At 35.1% G+C, this 22,092-nt stretch overlaps 1 protein-coding gene across 1 annotated transcript in view; it reads right to left on the minus strand.

The window, feature by feature from the left end:
- REL (REL proto-oncogene, NF-kB subunit) overlaps nucleotides 1-22,092 on the minus strand; it is a 40,232-nt gene that overhangs the window by 9,171 nt on the left and 8,969 nt on the right. Inside the window, exons 2-6 of the mRNA XM_007189693.2 lie at nucleotides 19,556-19,698; nucleotides 17,027-17,175; nucleotides 12,542-12,633; nucleotides 1,292-1,432; nucleotides 47-151 (exon numbers count right to left, since the gene is read on the minus strand). Coding sequence (XP_007189755.2) covers nucleotides 47-151; nucleotides 1,292-1,432; nucleotides 12,542-12,633; nucleotides 17,027-17,175; nucleotides 19,556-19,698 — 630 coding nt within the window. The remainder of the gene's footprint in view (nucleotides 1-46; nucleotides 152-1,291; nucleotides 1,433-12,541; nucleotides 12,634-17,026; nucleotides 17,176-19,555; nucleotides 19,699-22,092) is intronic.

Raw genomic sequence — 22,092 nt, forward strand, 5'->3', positions numbered from 1 at the left:
CTGAATTCAATGAAACAAACAAACAAAAAAACAACAAAAAAAATACCTTTCTGAACTTTGTCACAGAGTAGAAATATTTCATCTCCTCCTCTGACACTTCCACAGTTCTTGTTTACACGACAAATCCTTAATTCTGCAGTATTAGGAGCACCTAAATATAAAGGATATTTTTAATGGGTTGCTACCTTAGTAATATGGCTTATTCCTTTCTGATGGAGAATTTTAGGAAAACAACTTATAGGATAGATAAAAGCTTTAGTGTATAAATAAATTAAGGGCACTCAATACCTTAATCATCCACATCTGTCCCTTTCTTTTCTTAAGGGCATTACCCTGGTTTAGAGTGTTAATGACTTCATTTGTAGGCAATGACATGTCCTCTAATTAAATCTCCTTGCTTCTAAATTCTGATTCGTCCTATCCATCCTATACACTGTCATCAGATTAATCTTTTTAAATCATGACCATAACCCTGTGGCAATGCAGTTTTCATGCTTCCTATTATCTGGTCAACATTATTCCAATAATTCCCTGGCATTCAAAGCTCTCATGATGAGGATATTCTGATTTACCTTTATAGTTCTATGTCCCACTATCCTTCTACATGCAAAACTGGTATAGTCATACACCACTGGTGGGTGCATACATAAGAGTATACAAACACACAAATATTTGAGGGCAATTTCATAATCTTTTAACACTATAAATATCCATATCCTTTGATCTAGCATTTGCCAACATTTCTACTTCTACAAATTTATGCTAGAGACATTTGCACAAGATATGCACATGTGGGATATTTATTGCAGAACAATTTGCTAAAGCAAAAAGAAAAAAATTGAGAAGGAAACAAACCAAATGTCTTGTAATAGGGTAATGATTTAGTAAAATTATGATATAAGGAAATATGCAGCTACCGAAAAGAATAAGGTACCTGAAAGGTAAAGAGGTTCAAGATATGCTGCTAAGAGGAAAAAAAAAAAAGGTTAAAAAAAAAAAAATCAATGATGATTTTTCGAAAAGTTGCCAAAAATATATTGTGTGAATGATGGTGATGATGATGAAACGAGGTATTTGTATATATATGAAGAAGAAACCGGTGAAATATCTTTGGAGGATGAGATGTATAGGAGGTTTACTCTCCTCATTATCTACTTCAGATAGATAACATCTACCCTGTAATGTTTGAATTTTTCCTATAATGAACATACTCTTTTTCTAATTACCAAAATACTTTAAAAAATCATTTTAAAGAGCTAAGGGTACAAATACAAGAAAATAAATTACTTACGGTTGTCATAAATTGGGTTAGAGACAATAGGAGGTAGAACAGTTGTCAAATTACCATGTTCGTCAGGGAGGAAAACTTGAAAACATAATCTCACCACATTGAGGTCGCAGTCTTCAATATCAAGCAGCTGTTGCTCAGGGACTGAAAAGTACATTTTTTTTTAAGAATACAGAATAGTCACACAGAACTAAAATCCTGCTAAGTCCTCCTCCTTGCCCAATATAGCCTATAACCTTTAGTAGCATCCAAATCTGTCCTAACAAAAATAGAATGGTACATAATCTCAAGACTGCCTTTTATCCTTTTCATCATATAGTCACTATCCAACATAATTTGTTAAGTTATGACCATGGTCAGGAAGTTACTACCCCAGTCATGTGAAATTTAGAGCAGAATCCAAAATTGACATAAATCAAATTTTTACAAAAATGGTTGCAGGTTATACACAATAGAGAATAGGCAGTCATTCATTAATTCAACAAATATGTATTTAGTCTAGTCATGTATTAAGGACTTTGTAAATTATCTCCAAAATCTATATAAGAATTACTCCATTTTACAGATGAGGAACTGATTTTAAAGAAATGAAATTGGGACTTCCCAGGTGGTGCAGTGGTTAAGAATCCGCCTGCCAATGCAGGAAACACAGGTTCGATCCCTGGTCCGGGGAGATCCCACGTGCTGCGGAGCAACTAAGCCTGTGCGCCACAACTACTGAGCCTGCGCCCTAGAGCCCGCGAGCCACAACTACTGAAGCCCGTGACCCTAGAGCCTGTGCTCCACAACAAGAGAAGCCACCGCAATGAGAAGCCCGTGCACCACAACAAAGAGTAGCCCCCGCTCGCCGCAACTAGAGAAAGCCCTCATGCAGCAACGCAGCCAAAATAAATAAATTTATTAAAAAAATAATAATAAAAAATGAAATTACTTGTCCAACATTTCACAGCTAAGAAGCGGCACAGAAGAATTCAAACTCAGGCCATTGAATCCAGAGCCTATGCTCTTAAAAACTGAACTCTATTAGAAAATTTTACATATGTTTTACATAAAAATGACATACACAGGAATATCTACAAAAACTTAGATCAATATTTTAGGGATTAAATACCAAGGGGATACTAGAGGAGGAAAGTCAGCTAGTTTCCATAAGAAATTTTATGAGCAAACTAGGTTTGCTTAAAAAAAAAAAAAAAAAAAAGCTACAGCAGGAAAATTTTAGTTCTGAAAAAAAAGTTTTTAAACATTCTTTATTACAGAATATAATATAATGACAGTTTGTTAAATTGCTATTTAAAAGAAATCCAGTTCCAAATGAGAAATTACTGCCTTTTCAAAGATACTATAAGGTGTAGCAATCAACCATAACTAACATAGCCGTATTTTTAAAAAGCATGAAATACACATATTAAATTATACGAACATTTTTAGTTTTCAGAAAGTATTGAAATTTGAAATACTAAATTTGAAAACAGTTAAAACCCCAATTCTTTAGTCTTACAATTAGCAATAACTAATAAAAATGACAATGTACTTTTGACTGTTTTTATTTTAAACTACACTCAGTAGCTATCACAACATTAAAAATTATTCCATTATCAGCAATCTTAAGCCTAGCATTTCAAAGAGCCTACAAAAACATATTTGTACAACTAAAAGGTCAAATGTTATGATACAAACACCTGTACCACAGCAGCATACTCTACTGGCACAATTAGGTAGGCAATGAGAGATCTACCTCTTAAAAATAATTTTTTTATAGCATTATAAATTTAGAGTTGAAGACATTAATGTTTCCCAATTCCAAAGATGAGTAATCAATAAACACAAAAATAAATTGACAAGTTTAAAAACAAACCTATGTGAATGGATAAACTGTGACAGCTATACAATAAAAAAGAACTATGGATATATACACAAACATGTATGCATCTCGAAAACATGTGAGCAAAAGGAACTAGATATAAAATATATACCACATGATCCATTATATGAAAATTCTAGAAAAGATTAATTGATGGCAACAGAAAGCAAATTAATAGCTGACTGGAGCCAGAGATGGGAGAGGGAATTGACCGGGAAGTGGACAAGGAAATTTTTTAGTAATAGCGGTGGTAGTAGAAATATTCCTTATCTTGATTGTGGTGGTGTTACATATATCTGGGTGGATCCTACTGTATATAAATGAGACCTCAAGAAAAGTTTATTTAAAATCTTTTAAAATAGCACATGAAAGAAAAATAAACTCGTTAATAAACCAGGAATGGGAATGAAGATATATTTATTATAAATCACAATATCACAGAAACCCAGAGAGGTAAGTTCAGAATAAGAGGCCTCTTTTTTCCAGATATAGCTTGCCAATTTTGTAAGAGGTAGCTAAGAGGATGAGAAATCGAGTTGAACTCTCAATAGACTATAGGCAAAAAATAAAGGAGTTCAGGGTCTGCTAAGGATGGGGAATCTGATAAATGCCCAGTGCGTTGGTTGGGGCTCTGGAGGAGCTATACCCTAGGAGTAAGGGTGAACTGGATGCAGAGATACCAAACCTCACCTAAATCATTCACTAATTTTAGATGATCTGGGACTGCTAGTGTGACTAGCCACCCACCACAAGAAAGTCTTCTGAAGGGAGAAAACACCCTAGACCTAAACAACTTTGCATATAGGATGACTGGTATTCTATTTTAAATAAGCAGGCATAAGAAGAGACAAAGTAATTTTTTTTTAAAGAAAAGAAAAACAACAGACTATAGAAACAGACCACAAAGGTTCCAAATAATGAAGTTTTCAGATACATGATTTAAAATAACTACACTTAAAAAAATAAATAAAAAAATAAATAAATAAATAAATAAAATAAAATAACTACACTTAATATACGTAAGGAGTTAAAGACAACATTGAGAGTTTAGTAGAGTACTTGAAACTATTGGAAAAGGAACCAAACAAAATTCTAGAACTGAAAAATACAGTAAACTGAAATTTTAAACATCATCAAATTTATCAACTGTTTTATAGAAAATATTTTGTGTCTTGTCTTTCTATATAAGCCAAGGACTAAAATCTATTTACCAATATTTTATACTAAGAGTTTTTGAAGTGTTGATTTACATTAGAGTCTTTAATCTATTTGAAAGCTGATTTTTATATATGGCGAGAGGTAGGGAATCTAACTTAAATAATCATTTTTTCCAGCTTTGCTTATCAAATATTTCCTCCCTTTCTCTTGATCTGACATGCCACCACTGTCATTTACTAAAGTTTCGTATTTTCTTAAGTCTGTTTCTGGGCTCTCAATTTTACTCCACTGGTCAATTTGTCTATTGTTACCCCAATATTACTTAATTAGTATTTATTCATAATAAACCCTAATATCTCATAAGTATTTCTTCATAATAAACCCTAATATCTGATAAGGTCAGTTTTTCATCGCTATTCCTCCTCTATAAATTATCCTCCTTTTCCTGTTCAGAATCATCTTATCACATTTAGTGAAAAATCTTGTTGGGAGTTGTTTGGAATTTCACTGAACCCGTATATCAATTTGGGAAAAAATGCAATGTTTATAATATTGATATTAAAGAACATGATATACCTCTCCATCTATTTAGGTGTTCTCTATTATCTCATAATAAAATTTTATAATTTTCTCTAAAGAAATCTTGATCATCATTTCTTAGAGCTGTTGCTAGGTATTTTATATTTTCTGACAATATTTTCTTTAATTATGTGCTGCTGATGTATAAAATGTAACTGACTTTTGTATGTTAATTTTACATGCATTCACCCTTTTAAACATTATATTAATAATCTGTATATCCTTTTGAGTTTTCACTGTAAATAATAGCTTCCAATAATTACAGTTTTATTTCTTCATTTTTTTTTTTAAATTTTTTATTTATTTATTTATTTTTGGCTGTGTTGGGTCTTCATTTCTGTGCGAGGGCTTTCTCTAGTTGTGGCAAGGGGGGGCCACTCTTCATCACGGTGCGTGGACCTCTCACTGTCGCGGCCTCTCTTGTTGCGGAGCACAGGCTCCAGACGCGCAGGCTCAGTAATTGTGGCTCACGGGCCCAGCTGCTCTGTGGCATGTGGGATCTTCCCAGACCAGGGCTCGAACCCGTGTCCCCTGCATTGGCAGGCAGATTCTCAACCACTGCGCCACCAGGGAAGCCCTATTTCTTCATTTTTGATCAGCTCTGTGCACTGGCTACAATCTCCAGTACAATGTGGAATAGAAGTGGCAAGAGTGCACATCCTTTTCTCATTCCTAACTTTAAAGTGAATGCTTCGGATGTTTCCTCCACTTAGATAATGCTTGCAGTAGGCTTTTAAATATATAGCACAATACAGAATGTCTTATTTTAAAAATTCTGGAATGTGAAAAATGATAGTTGCAAAATCTAGCAAAAGAAAGAATGAGACCAATCAAATTCTCTTAAATTTCTTAGTTTAAAATTTCCCTTTATACGTGATCAAAAAGATACATACAAGGTAACAATTATTCTCCTTAATCTATCTTTAGCAATAAATGTCACTCCTTAGTCCTAAGAGCAGTGTATATGCAATAAGAATTTCATTTTTATCAAAAAGATATGATCATGATTTATTTGTTTTCAAAGTAGGGGTTAAATTTTTTAAATCAATTATAACACCTACTAGCTCTAGAGATGTGACTTTTCTAAAATTTTAATTATTGCTAAATATTACTAAAATTTAAAAATTAACTGCAAAAATGTACAGTATATAGATTAACAATTTTAAGAGCTATGCCTTATTTAAGGGAAAAAAAAACAAAGTTTAGTTGTAATTCATTTAATTTCTGTTACTTAAAATGTATAGTTATAATAAAAGCTAACATTTAAGCGCTTGTGTGCCAGGCAAAAGGTAAATGGTCATAGCAGTCTATCATTAATTACTCATTCTTTCAACATATTTATTGGGCTTCTATTATGTGCTAAAACAAATGTTAGATAGAGATATGAAAAGACAGTGCCTGCCCTTAGTGAGATTAGTGTCTGGATGAGAAACAGATGCATAAACTAAAATTACATAATGTAACATGAAAAGTGTTATAATGGGAGTATGTTCAAGGAGTACTGAAGGCATAAAAGAAGTGCCCCAAGTTCTGCACAGGGTAATAAAGAAGGCTTTCTAAAATGACTGCAATGAAGGATAATGAAGTACACAAGAGCTTTTTATTCTTCTTGCTGTTTAGGCTTTAAGTTTTAAGTGGTGAGGAAAGGCTCTTATTTTCTTGTATTAAACCAGACTTTAGAGACAAGAATCTGTTAGAGACTACCTGCCTTTTTAAACTGTATTCCCTTTCAGACTACCAAAATAAAATAATCCCCCCAAACTCAACTGCAAAACAGCCTTTGTGCTCTCACAACAACTCAATGTCCTCTGTACATGGAAAAAAAGTAAAGTGACTAATAAAACAGAATTGCAAATACTTTATTGTAAAAATCTTACGGATTTTAATCATTGAATATTAGAATTCCTTATATGTCATTAAATACATAACTAGAAAATGACAATTAAAAATTTTTTCCCTGCTTTTGCAGTAAGAGTCCCCTATGAAGTCTAACTGACATTTTTTTGGTGCCAGCTAAATGGACACTGCTAAAATTTGATACTGGAGCCCTTAAATAAATTCCTCACACAATTTCGACTTCAGCGCATATTAGATAATTTGAACAGGTATTTTACATGAAGCCTCAAGTTTAATACTACTTGACTGTTATATGTCCCTATCTGCAAGAGACAGTTCCTGTTTTAAAGAACTAATGGCAAGAAAGATAAGGACTCGCCTTAAAACATCCTAGATACATGCAAAGTAAAAATAATTTTTAATAGTCTTTGTATTTTCACATATTTGATCTTTAGGGAACAGACTGTCATAATGAGATAGTCCATAGACCAGAATTTGTAGACCCTATTCTGCTAAACGTTTCCAATTCCATTGTTTCTATATATCATAAAGATATAACACAAAGTCGGCTAGTATCTTGTTATCTTTACCAGTAGAATTTTCCTGTGTTAAGTGATATATCTATAAAAAAGTGTCAGTTCAGCTCTGACAAATTCCTACGTTAAGTCGTAGAATTTACCAGTATATTCTGAAAATAGCATAGAATAAACAACCAAGAAAGGTCTATAGCTGAGTTCAGAGTATTTTAATTAGTTTTTAGGGTTTTGAGTTTTTTCAGGGGGATTAGATATTATATGCTTTGCTGAATATTAGAAATGCATATTTTAGGTTTTTATTTCAATATTCTAGGAAAACAATAAAACACACAATAATTATTTCTATTATGAAAATCATTTCAGAATAGAGAACGAGGGACTTCCCTGGTGGCACAGTGGTTAAGAATCCGCCTGCCAATGCAGGGGACATGGGTTCAAGCCCCGGTCTGGGAAGACCCCACATGCCGCGGAGCAACTAAGCCCGTGAGCCACAACTACTGAGCCTGTGCTCTAGAGCCCGTGAGCCACAACTACTGAGCTTGCATGCCGCAACTACTGAAGCCCACGCACCTAGAGCCTGTGCTCCACAACGAGAGAAGCCACCACAATGAGAAGCCCACGCACTGCAACGAAGAGTAGCCCCCGCCCGCCGCAACTAGAGAAAGCCCGCGTGCAGCAACGAAGACCCAACACAGCCAAAATAAATAAATTAATTAATTAATTTAAAAAAACAAAAAAAGAATAGAGAACAAGGCCTACTCTAACCATTCTGCTTAAATTTATAACCCATCCCCCTAACTACAGGTTCCTGGCTCCTTACACTGCTGGTTTTTTCCCTTAGCACTTTAAGTTGTCTAATAAATTATATACCTGTTTAGTAAAGTTGATTGTTAACTGTTGGTCTCTCTCCACTAGAATATACCTTATTCAAAGGGAGGAATTTCTGTCTGTTCTGTTCACTGACTTAGTCTGAGCACCTAAAACAACCTAGGACCATAAGGATTACATAAGGTAAAAATCTGTCAAAGGAATGAGTGCATAAGTAGTTAAGTTGGGTAACCTACTGTATACAGGTAGGAAACACATTACCTGAAGGTACTTAGCTGTGAAGATAGATATCTAATATAACAGTAATACAAATACATTGTTTAGGTGCCAAAGTGAAATATAAATAAGTTCCATCAGAGACTCTGTCCACAATAAGCATGAAATTAATCTGCTTCAATTAAATGACCTAATAGTTGTCACAAAGCTTTCCATGATCAATTGCTGAGTGAATGGTATAATTAAGAGGATATGACTTCAGTTCTTCAGAGAGAACTGAAAAGGCTTTCAGGGCATTTCAGGTAAGGAAAGCAATTTGAATATTTTTGGTAGACAAGCACAAACAAGGCATGTTCATTCATTTGTTCATTTATTCTGTCAACAAATTTTAATTAAGCCTCTTCCACGTATCTGACACTGGTCTAGGTGCCAGAGATGCACAGAAGAGAGTCCCTACCTTTCAGAGTCTCACGATTTAGTGAGGGAGAAACATGTAAATAAATTTATAGCAAACCATATTAGAATATGTACAGCACTTTGGGAAAACAGAATACTCTGCTCTGAGAAGGTCACAGAAAGCTTGAAAGAAGTGTCCCTTAAACTTGAGGGATGAGCAGAAAGAATTCACCATTGTAGATTAAGGCATTTCATGCTAGGAACTTGCACGTATAAGAACACGTAGCAAGAAAAAATATGGCTCTTCTAACATGACAAGTAATTCAGAATGGCCAAAAGTTCAGATGGCATGTGTGCACTCAGTGCTAGGGGAAGGACGGACAGGAAGTTGAGGCAGAGGATGACAGCTAGAAATGACGCTGGAATGGAAAACGGATCAGATTATGAAGGGCTTTAAATGTCATGCTTGAGAAACTGAATCTAGCAAGTATATCAGAGTTTCTCAAAGTGTGGTCCATGGATCACTTGCATTAGAATCATCTAGGGCAGAGATTTTCAAATTGTAGTTTGAGACCCAATGATCATAAAATTAATTTAGTGGGTTCATTAAGCATTGTCTTAAAAAAAAAGAAAAAGAAATGGAATTGAATAGAATAGAAAGCATACTGCATGTACTAAGAGTTTAGGACCCATTGGTCATAAAATTAATTTACTGTGTTGGACATGCATTTTCTTTAAAAAAAAAAATCAAATGGAAAGGAATGGATTAGAGAGTATATTGCATGTAGTAAGAATATTGTTTTTTATCTATGTGTGTACGTGTGCATGTGTATGTATTGAGTAGAGAAATAAAATCTATTCCCTACTGTGAGCTGCAGTTAAGAAACATGGATCTAGAGCCTTCTTAAAATGCAGAGCCCAAGGCCCCACATTAGACCTATCAAATTAGGGAAAATGTGGCCTGGATTCTACATTTTTAGCAAGTACTAAGGGATTCCTATGCACATTCAGATTGAGAGTCACTGGTGAAGGTGATGTGGAGTCACTGAAGGATAATAAGCAGAGTTTTGAAATGATTCATATTGGTTTCAGAAGAATCTTTTTGGATGTAGAGTGTGTAAACTGCCTGGAGGGTGATCTAGAATAGAGGCAGGAACACAAGTTTAGAGGCTATCAATAACGGTCCAGGCTAAAAAACGATGTAAGCTTACATTCCTACAATGGTAGTGAGAAGAACAGAGACGACTGACTGAGAGATGGTCAGGGTGGATAAACAAAACAGTTTTTCTGGAATAGAGAATGGTTCATGAAGAGGAGCAGTGGACAAGAAGGTAGGAAAGATATGTTGGAGCTACATGTGGAAGATTTCCAATTTAGGGCCATTTCGTTTTTCAACTATTTAAGGAGCCATTGCAACTTTTTAATCACAATAATACACTAAAGCACTGTTCTAAGATTATTCTAATGGGGGAGGGAGTTAATACAACAGTTAATACAACAAGCATAGTTGAGATAAAGCAATGCGCCCGAGAGCCAGGCTACCTGTTTTCAAATCCTAGCTACACCAGGTATTATTTCCTTAGGATAATTTTCAAAAGTAGAAAATTTCTGGGTCAAGAGTATGCTCATTTAAAATTTTGATTTATTGCTAAAGTAAAAGGCCAACTTTTAAATTAAAGTGGACATCAAGTCTAGGCATAGTATGAAACAGGGATAATGCAGTATAAAACAAGGAGATTATAAATAATAGCTACCACTTATTAAGTATTATTTGTATGTCAAGGAGTAAATGTTAAGTACTTTATGTACACTATTTTATTTAATCATTACAACACTGCTTCACAGAAGAGAAAACCAAAGCTTTGGTTACATAACTTTCCCAAGTCACGTAGCATGTACAAGTGGCAGTGCTGGAATTCAAATCCAGATCTCCTGACTCCAGTGGAAAGGGCATTAAAAAGGGAAATGCAGGAGTCAAAAGGCAGATGGGCCATCTGTGGAAGTTTGGGGGGTTTTCTGATTTTTGTTTTTACCAATCCAGAACAAGGCATGCTATTAATAACATATACTCATACAGCACTTAGAATAGTTCCTAGTACATAATAAGTGCTTTACATATTTTACTTCATTTAATTCTTATAACAACCTATGAAGTACATACTATTATTATCTCCAGTTTATAAATAAGGAAATGAAGGCATAGAAAATATTTAAGGAAAAAAAAATCACACAAGAGGGACTTCCCTGGTGGTCCAGTGGTTAAGAATCCGCCTGCCAATGCAGGGGACACAGGTTTGAGCCCTGGTCCGGGAAGATCCCACATGCCGCAGAGCAACTAAGTAACTAAGACCATGCGCCACAACTACTGAGCCTGCATGCCACAACTACTGAAGCCCACGTGCCTCGAGCCCGTGCTCCACAACGAGAGAAGCCACCACAATGAGAGGCCCACACACCGCAACGAAGAGTAGCCCCCGCTCACTGCAACTAGAGAAAGCCCACGCGCAGCAACGAAGACCCAACACAGCCAAAAATAAATAAATAAATAAATAAATTTATTAAAAAAAAGAAATCACACAAGAGTTCAAAGTCTATATTCAATGGAGTTTTTTTAGTAAATTGAAAATAACTTAAACGTTTATTAATAGATGACTAGATAAGCAAATTAAAGCCTACCCAAACCACAGAATACCGTTAAAAAGTAAACTAGATTTATAAGTACTAATATGGAAAGATGTTTAAGATATATTCCTGAGTGAAAAGTAAGAAGCAGTAGATTAGGAAGTGTAACATGACTCCATTTATATAAAAAATACATGTGTGTGTATATATATACATGACACACTTATAAAGAAAATTCTAGAAAAATTTACATCAAATTTAACAGTAGTCTCTTACAGTGAGTAATACTGAAGAGAAAGAAGGGGACTTTTGCTTTCTGTGTTATACTAAATAGTATGAAAAATAAAGACCTAGAGAAAAGAGATGCAGACCTTATAATTCATAAAAACACTACTTGTCTATGAGCATATTCTTTAAATTATCATCATATCCCTGAAATTATTTTTAAACATCCACGAAAAACACAAACTAACAATATAAGGATATCTTAAATATGACAAAGAAATCTATTCTTTGAAAATTTTATAGTTGTTCAATACCTGAATTATGCATATTTAAGTGGCTGCAGATGACTTTACAATGGAGACCACTGTAGTGTAGGATGTCAGCTTGGTAGTCATTTTTCTATTCAAGAAATATAGCCCTCACCTATTCTGTAGCAATTGTGGCACCATTACCAGGTGCTACACCAGACAGTGTCATCCCCAACAAAATCCACTAAACAGTAAATATCTAGCCGTACACACAAATATACTATTAAAATATTTTGTATAGCCTCTACTATTTCTATACTACTTCCACATTGGGATTAATTTAAGTTTCACTGTTGAATATGCCCTTGAGTTAAATGCACTCCAATACCTTATAACCACAGTGCCTATTCAATATTCAGAGAGGGGAGTATATATTGTCTGCTGGAGTGGCAAAGGAAGGCCACATTCCAAAAGAATCAGAATATTTTTGAGAGGGTTTTCTTATAGAAAACAATGACACTCTTCACTGATAGTAGAAAGCCTTGTGTGAATAAGAATTTTTTTTTCAACACTGAAGCATTTTAAATATACTTCAATCCTCATTTACAGGTGTAAGACAAGTATATAAGTTAACACAGAACTTGAGACAGCCTTTTAAAGCACAGGTTGAAAATACAAATAGAAATCATTTAACACAGTAAGTCAATATCCAAATAATAGAAATAATTAAATCAAACATACTTACCATTGAAAGGATTGATTCCTGCCCTTATTCTTGAAATAATAGCTTCTTTTACTTCTTTTTTCTTTACACATCGAATACCCAAATTTTGAAAACTAGAAGGAAAACACAGAGCTTTCAAATTTCCTTATAGCTGAATACAAGGACACATAAATGAGGTTTTATTAAAGAATACTGCAAAAATCAAGCATATATCCAGCACTGAAGGGTCATCATAATGTCAGATGGAGATATGAAAAGCATGAAGTACATTTCCAATTGCTATGATAAAGATGTGAGGATAAAAAAATGGGGCTATATTTCTAAGAGAATTGTTAAAAGAAAAGCAGCGTATACTTTATCACTTTTACATACAGTATTTTATGGTTAGATCTTACTAATATTCCTGCATCAAATATACCAAAGTAGACAAAGATTAAGAGGAAAGCAACACCAAAAAGCTAAAATTCACCACCCAAACGAATTCATAATCAATCAATAAAATCTGTACATTTGATAATGTAAAGCAAAAGTTGTAAAAAGATGCCCACAGGCTGACACCTACAGGTATAGTTTTGCTGAGCTCATAGAAGTGTTGACTACATTTTAAAAAAATGTGCGTAGACTACCAACATTTAAAAACCAGGTAACTGCATATAAACATTCTGGATTTCTGGCTTCTCTTGAACATTTTAAAGGTCTGGCAACAGTAGATTGGCACAGAAACACCCGGCTGGAGCTAAGCACCTGCAGCCCCATTTATACAGGGCTCTGCAGTTTGCTACAGTGCCTGCTAATCCTCTTACACCTCAGCCTCTCCACTCCACGGACATCTGGTTTTTGACTTCAAATGACTTCACTGCCAGCAGCAGTGGAACATGTTTTGTGCCTTATCATATGAAGTTATAATAATCATTCATCATAAGAAAGCATCAAACTACATAGTTTTTTCATTAGAAAGATATTTAATACTAACAATAATATTTAACAAAAGTTTCAAAATGTCATTTATGGAAAATTTCTCAACTGCTACAAATATTACTAATTTGCATATGTGTAGTACAGATGATGGTGGGGGGAACTCCCCTACCACCACCAGTCATACTTGTTCCCACATGGAAAAACCATGACATCATTAAAGTTGGGTGGGTGTGAATAAGGAAGCAAAACTTGGTTATACTAACATTACTGTTTGTTCAAACTTGACATGGCCCTTTGCACCAGGAGGTCGCTTGCCTTGTTTGCCCCCTCCATGCGTTGTTGTCTTATTGCTCATGCTCTTCACATTCACCACACCTGCGATTTTGTTAGCACCTAAAATATCTTTAACATTTCCTTCTTCTGCCTCCAATAATTAAAAAGTAAATCTTGAACTTGTAATCCTTTCTTGAAACCTTGAAACCATGATTGTCTTCCTCAAAAGTACTGCACTTCTTTGAAAGATTCTTAGGTTGGTTCTCACTTTTTCTTTGACAAAAGATTTTAAAGAACTCTTTGTTTTTATATATTTATACACTACTTGATAGTTTCATCTGAATAATCATATTTGACTCTTATTCACACACTGAAATTCTCACATGAGGAAACCAAGGATCACAGAGATTATATGAATCAATTTCTCATTCATTCATAGTCATTCAACAAGTTCTGGGGTTCCTACTACGTACCAAAAACTCTGGTAAGTAATGGGAGTATACAATCCCTCCTCTCACGGAGCTTACAGTCTAGAGCAGGGGTTGGCAAACTATAGCCCATGGACTAAATCTGGCCCACCACCTGTTCTTGTAAATAAAGTTTTACTCGAACAAACTGATTTGTTGGCATATTATCTACAGGTACTTTCATGCCACAACAGCAGAGTTGAGCAGGTACAGCAGAGACCACAGGGCCCGCAAAGCCTAAAATATTTACTATCTGGTCCTTACAGAAAAAGTTTGCTGAAACTTTTTTTCTAGTGAAACAGATATGAAGTAATCACACACCAAGATGCTAAACTGAAATCATGACAAGTTTTATAAAGGAGATACACATGATGTCACGGGAACCTATGATGGCAGAGAGTTGATCAATTAGTATGTTGGTGATGGAGTCACTGAGAGAAGTGGATAGATTCAAGACCTATTTAGGAGGTACCTGTTAGTGAATTCAACGTGTGCACCTCTGTGAGGAGGTGTCAAGGATGACACCTATGTTTGCTTTTATAGCAACTAGTAAAACAAGGTACACTGGAAGACCAATTTTGAGAGGAAAGAGGTATATATGATCAGAGTAAGATCATGGTTTGGAGCATATTCTATTTGAGGTGCTTTTGAGCTATTTAAGAGAATATGTCAAAAAGGCAATCACCCTTATTACCATTCCCTACTGAAAGAAACCAGGGATCCTTAGAAAAAACTGAAGATTTCAAGGCTTGGGCAAGAAAAGTACAAGTAAGTCTTGAACACTTCGCTGTGTCAGAAAGTAAAGAAGTGCTTGAAGAAAGATGGGGACATGTCAAAAGGACACAGGAAACAGTTTGAAGGGGCTTGCATTGGTCAAGTTTGGGTCAATTTGAAAATCAAAATAATAATGCTAGTAATGGACTAGCATTCAATTATAATACACTGAATAAAAGAATCCATGAGTCTATAGTGGTATTTTTTCAACTGAGGTAGGGGAAGATGGAAAAGTTTTTCTTTACAATAGAATGCCAATTAATATCACCAATGGGAAAAAACTAATATCGCATCTCCTAAAACATTATTTTGAGAACAATTCAGCATCACCTCTGTAGGTTTCTCATCCAAACTATTTCATGTTAACATGAAATTATTATTCATGGTAACATGGACATAATCATGAGCAACCATTCAGACTAATCCACATTGAACAACATTCTTCAAAACAACCTAAACTCTTCAAAAATGTTAATGTCATGAAAGACCAACAAAGGCCAAGAAACTGTTCTAAATTAAAGGAGACTAAATAAGCATGACACCTAAAAATAATGTATGATCCTTAACAGGATCTTGGATTGAGGGGAAAGGTAGGACAGCCCTAACAGGCATTATTGGGCATCACTGGACATAATTAAGGTAGTCCAAAAATTTAACTGCCTGTAACTAGGATTGAGAAAGAACAGCCAGAGAAGTAAGAAGTAAAACAGGAGAGTTTGTTCTCACTAAATCAGAAATCAAGGAATAATAATGTTCCAATAAAGGAGTAATCTACAATGTAAAATGCTATTGGGAGGTCAAATAATATAAACAGGAAATACTTCTTGCCAAGTTTGTATAACTAGATAGTTTATGTTTTGTGTTGTTACTGAAAGAGGAATATTTTAAAAGTATACTTTCTAAATGGTTACTGCTAGTATTTAAGGAGGCTACTAATCTTTTCCTGTTGCAACTGGTTTCATTTTTCCTCAAAGGCAACACATGTTCGTTGCAAAAAATGAATTATAAAATAAACACCTGTTAAAAGAACATAAAACCCCACAATTCTTTCCACCCAGAGACAACTACTATCAATACCTTAGTGTTTATACTACTATGTATATGTACGTTTACTTTTGAAAAAATTATTTATCACGTACACCTGAAACTAAAACAACATTGTTAATCAACGATACTCCAATATAAAATGAAAATTTAGAAAAGTATTTATCACACATTGTTTTAAAGCCCTATTTTATTTATCTAAATATTGGGAATATCATTCTATACAAAGACATATTTGCAAGGTTATTTTTAAGGCTACATAGGAGTACACTGCATGGATATACCAGTCTATTTAACTCATCCCCCTCTGTTTATTATCTAGATTGCTTCTAACTTTTTGCCATCACAAACAAAGCTTCAATGAACATTGTTATAGCTAAGTTTCTGAACATGCTTAATTAGAAATTATTTCCTCAGGATAAATTCCTAGAAATAGAATTGCTAGTTCAAGAGACATTCATATTTTTCAGGCTTTTGCTATGTAGTTGTTAAAGTGCCTACCGGAAAGATTATATTTATTTACACTCTCACCAATAGGATGAATGGATCCATCCAGCAGCCTCAAACACAAAGTATTACGTACTTTTTAAAAATCTTAGAACTATTGCTGTATGTTAATTTTATAACTGCCCTTTTCAAATAATAATTCCAGTTTTCCAGTTGATTTTCTCACATCTGGCAATTTTTAAGTTAACTATCAATGAAAAGAGAGTAAAAATTTATGAAAGAAAATCTTTCATAAGTTGTTCAAACTAAGAAAGAAAATCGTAGCATAAAATAAGTTTGTTTATTATTAGTTACAATAAAGAAGTATTCCTGCTACCATGATGGGCTGTGTCTACTAATAAAGAATGAAAGGGTAGTTCCAATGCAAATGATAAGAAAATGTACATGTATACTATAGTAAATAGAAGTACAGTGAGGAATTAGTTTATTCTGCTAAAAAATAACAGAGGTACATGGATAGGAATCAAGAGCATTCATTCTATGCTTATTCTATTCCTAAAAATGTCTGTGACTGTGTACTTACAACAAAGGTCTACGTTCTTGTCCAAATTCTGCTTCATAGTAGCCATCTCTGCAGTCTTTTCCTACTAAATCATGAGGATGAGGTTTATATGGGTCATTCTTTGTTACTAATGTAATTCTCACTTTTCCTTTTCCATAGTAGTTCATAATCTGAAAAGGGGGGAAATTAAATATATGATCCATAAATACGTCTCATTAAGAACTGATCTACAAAATGAGAGTTCAATTTATATAATATAGTTAGCCCTAAATAAAGTCCAATTGACTGGCAACTGCAGTTTGGATGAAACTTTACAGAGAATATCAGTAGAGAAGAATTTACCTCTCAGTTCCTTGGCATATTATTTTGTGCCCTAATTCAATTGGTCATATCATCTGATTTTTGCTTATTTTCCTTTGAAAACAAGTAAGATTACACCAAAATATTATCACAGAGCATGAGGAAATTCTAAGATGTTGAGTCACTGAATGCCATGCTCTTATATTCATTGTCATACCATAAACATCCCTTCAAAGTATATATTTAGGGCTTCCCTGGTGGCACAGTGGCTAAGAATCCGCCTGCCAATGCAGGGGACACGGGTTGGAGCCCTGGTCCGGGAAGATCCCACATGCCACGGAGCAACTAAGCCTGTGCGCCACAACTACTGAGCCTGTGCTCTAGAGCCCGCAAGATACAACTACTGAGCCCGCGTGCTGCAACTACTGAAGCCGGTGCGCCTAGAGCCTGTGCTCCACAACAAGAGAAGCCACGGCAATAAGACGCCCACGCACCGCAACGAAGAGTAGCCCCCACTCGCCACAACTAGAGAAAGCCCGCGTGCAGCAACAAAGACCCAATGCAGCCAAAAAACAAAAAAGCATATATTTAAGCCATAATGGAAATGATAGCACACAAATATGATCATTTTACTTAATACATTACATTTCATTTCACAAAAATATTTTTTAATCAGTAAGCATACTGCAAGTGTTCACTGTATAACAGGCAATAAATCAAGTTGAGTTTTGCAAAATTAAGTTTTCGCACAGAACACTGAGAAAGAAGAGAAGAGTTAAACATGGGAGAGGAAGGAAGCATGTGGGGATGAGCTGATGTTCAGGTTGGAAGCTAGCAAATTTGCAAGCACAAATGGCAAGGCAGTTAAGTAAGAATAGGTGGTTTCACAGGTAAAAGGGCATTAAAATCCATAATTTTGAATTTAAACTTAATTTGAACAGTAACCAGAAAGTATTTATTGCCTTTCTGAATAAAAGAGAAGGTAACAACTTAAATGTGTAAGGTTGGGAATTCCCTGGTGGTCCAGTGGTTAGGATTCCGTGCTTCCATTGCAGGGGCACAGGTTCGATCCCTGGTTGGGGAACTAAGATCCCGCAAGCCGTGTGGTGCAGCCAAAAAAAAAAGAAAAAAAGAAAAAAAGCATAAGGTAGGCTAATGTAGAACTCAAGCTGCAAAGTTGTTTAGAACGTACTGGAATGGTAAGGATATAGATCTTAGAAATATTAAAGAGAATGTATAGGATAAGCTGAATTATGGAGAAGAGTTAAAATTCGCTCTTAAAGGAATAGAAGATTACTGTTTTCTTATTTACCTTTTATTAGCACCTCTCCCATTTTAACATTATATAAAAAGACTTAGATCTAACTCAAATCCATATTGCTAACAAAAACATGTGATAGAAGATTGGAATTTGTAATTCAATATGTAATTTTGCCATTGGCTTGTTATATAACTTAGCATTTCCTTTAAGTTCAATAGAGTAAACTCTGTAACTAATCTAGTTATAAAATAGTGAATTCAGATCTGCTGATGAAACATTGAATAACACTTTTCAAAAATCCACTCTGCCATTAAGGTTTTAAACTGGCATTTAAAGAATAAAAAAAAATCATTAAAAACTGAAGGAAATGTATATAAATATAAAATACAAATATAGTATAGTTTATAATTATAGTATATTACCAAAGTCAAACTGCTTTCAAAATTTATGCTAATATGAAAAAACTATATTTAAAAAGTGGCAATATTTCAAATCAGTCAAAGCAACCCAGAGTATCAGGGATAGGCAATAAAGGTAAGGGGGAAAAAAGACAAAAATGTTCTCTTTTTACATAGACCCTAGATTAACCAAGTGACTGCAGGAAGAATTCTAATTGAATTCCCAAATGCATGTTTTCAATCTACAGAACAATTCTGATCACCTCTGGAAGGAGAGAATGCTTTTTCCTCATTAGCTTTTTGTTCCATAAAAGGGATCATCATCCAAAAGCTGCCAGTGTATACTAAGCACTGGGAATCACTCTACTTAGATTAACACACAATGTATAACTATCCACAGGGATGAAGAATCCATGCTGTACTTAAGAAATGTCCCTAGAATTCTATGCAGTATAGATCAATTAAAAAGAAGAAAAAGGAAGAAAAAGCTGGTGGAGATCACTGTGAAGAAGCTGGGTCTTTAACATAGTTGCTGTAGCTAAAATATGAAGCAACTAAGAGACAGACACACACAGGAGAATGGTCTATTACCTGGATAGATGGGTACGTTCGGTTGTTGTCCGTGCTGTGCTCCCCTGGAATGCTGCCTGCTGATCGCCCTTCACATTTGTATCTAAAACGCATTCCCCTCTGCCTGGGTTGTTCAATTATCTCTATACATGGGTTATACCCACCTGAAAATTTTAAAAGGGGGGAGGGTGAGATTACAATAGAAATGATAATGGATTTTGACCGTTTTGTTTTTTATAAAACAGTAGACTAAAAAATTTTCCCTCTCAATATTAAATTACAAGGTTGAAATGTAATTATCAAAGATTGGGTGGTAAAGACACTCTTCTCTCTCATTCAAATTGAGCTCCCGTACAGTGTAAACACAAGTCATTCAAATCATATTTACTGGTTAGCACTTTATCGTTTAATATCTATAACTAATGCCAGAGTGAAGTTCTGTGATAACCACTTCAGAGATACCCACTTACATGAGACCAAGCAGAAGGGTTTTCCCCCCAAAATTCTCCCAGAAGGGTCAAGAAGATAGTCTTCAGAAGTACAATATTATATCGGGCTTCCCTGGTGGCGCAGTGGTTGAGAATCTGCCTGCTAATGCAGGAAACACGGGTTCGAGCCCTGGTCTGGGAAGATCCCACATGCCGCGGAGCAACTAGGCCCGTGAGCCACAACTACTGAGCCTGCGCGTCTGGAGCCTGTGCTCCGCAACAAGAGAGGCCACAATAGTGAGAGGCCCGCGCACCGCGATGAAGAGTGGCCCCCACTTGCCACAACTGGAGAAAGCCATAGCACAAAAACGAAGACCCAACATAGCAATCAATCAGTCAATAAAAGAAATCTTAAAAAAAAAAAAAAAAAAAAAAAAAAAAAGAAGTACAATATTATATTCCAAAAGTGACTTTACTTGATTTTACATTAGACTTAACAGTGGACTAAAAGACTGTTCATTGAAAATGAAAATGTATTTAAATTCTTGCAGAAGGAAATGTTATGTTTTTTATATCTCCATTGGAATCTTAAAGGACTTATACATAGTAGAGCAAAACAAGTTCAGAAGGGACTTTACGCTCAAAAGAATTTTCAGTCAGTCCCACCTGAAGTATAAGACACAACAGAAGAAAAGAAAATAATTATTTACTTTCTATAACAAATGTAATTCAAAATATATACCTTTAGAATCAATACTGATACACAGAACAACATGGATGAATCTCAAAATAAATATGCTGAGTGAAAGAAGCCAGATCAAAAGTGTACATACTGGGCTTCCCTGGTGGCGCAGTGGTTGAGAGTCCGCCTGCCAATGCAGGGGACACGGGTTCGAGCCCTGGTCTGGGAAGATCCCACATGCCGCAGAGTAACTGGGCCCGTGCGCCACAACTACTGAGCCTGCGTGTCTGGAGCCTGTGCCCCGCAACAAGAGAGGCCGCGACAGTGAGAGGCCCACGCACCGCGATGAAGAGTGGCCCCCGCTTGCCGCAACTAGAGAAAGCCCTCGCACAGAAACGAAGACCCAACACAGCCAAAAATAAATAAATAAATAGATAAATAAAGACTGATATTATTAAAAAAAAAAAAAGTGTACATACTGTTATGATTCCATTTATATAAAACTCTAGAATACGTAAACTAATCTATAATGATAGAAAGCAGATCACTGGTTGCCTAAGCATAGGGGTGTGGAGTGGATGGGGAACTTTGGGGAATGACAGACATGTTAATTACTTGATTGTGGTGATGATCTCAAAATTGTATAAATATGTCAAAAGTTATAAAATTGCATACTTTAAACATGCGCAATTTATTGTACATTAGTTATATGTCAATAAAGCTGTCTAAAACATATGCACTTTTGCCCCCTCTTATTATCCAAATCAAGGAAATGACATTTAATAAAGACACTCAAGTGTGCTTACAAGTAGGGTACTTAGCAACGTATCTTTATTTCAGGGGTATAAAGATGTCTTCCACTAAAAAAAACCCCAAATCAAAAACCAGAACCTCCCAAAAAACCCTCCCTCAATCAGTTTAGTGATTTCTAAATTCTCACAATTAAGATATCCATTTATTTGACTAAAGGCTTATCCTCTGTTATGATGCAAGCAAATCTTCAGAAAGGGTAACACAGTGGGTATTATCAGTGCAGTATGGGGAAGAGGCCTTTTGAGTACTACTCAGCCACATCTTAACATTGAAGACCCTGGAAATATCATATCTCTTAAGTTTCCTACTCTATAAAATGGAGATAATAACAACAGCACCTACCACATAGGGTTGTTGTATTAGAGATAACATGTGTTAGGTTCTTACCAAGTGTCAGGCATATAACAAATATTCAGTAAATGGTCTATTATTATTTTGAATGCTTTCTTGAAAACAATGATTTATAGTAATACCATGACTATATATGCAACTGCTTCTTTCAAGGATCTTACAGAATAGTGAGGCAAACAACACAAATTATCAGACTATAGAGGAAGCAACAAAATTTTGTTTATGCTAACAAAATTCTGCATAAAATTGTAATAAGAGCAAAAGAGTCAGGAAAGCCTATGTCA

This window comes from Balaenoptera acutorostrata, chromosome 12 (assembly GCF_949987535.1).
Source record: "Balaenoptera acutorostrata chromosome 12, mBalAcu1.1, whole genome shotgun sequence".
Lineage (NCBI taxonomy): Eukaryota > Metazoa > Chordata > Mammalia > Artiodactyla > Balaenopteridae > Balaenoptera > Balaenoptera acutorostrata.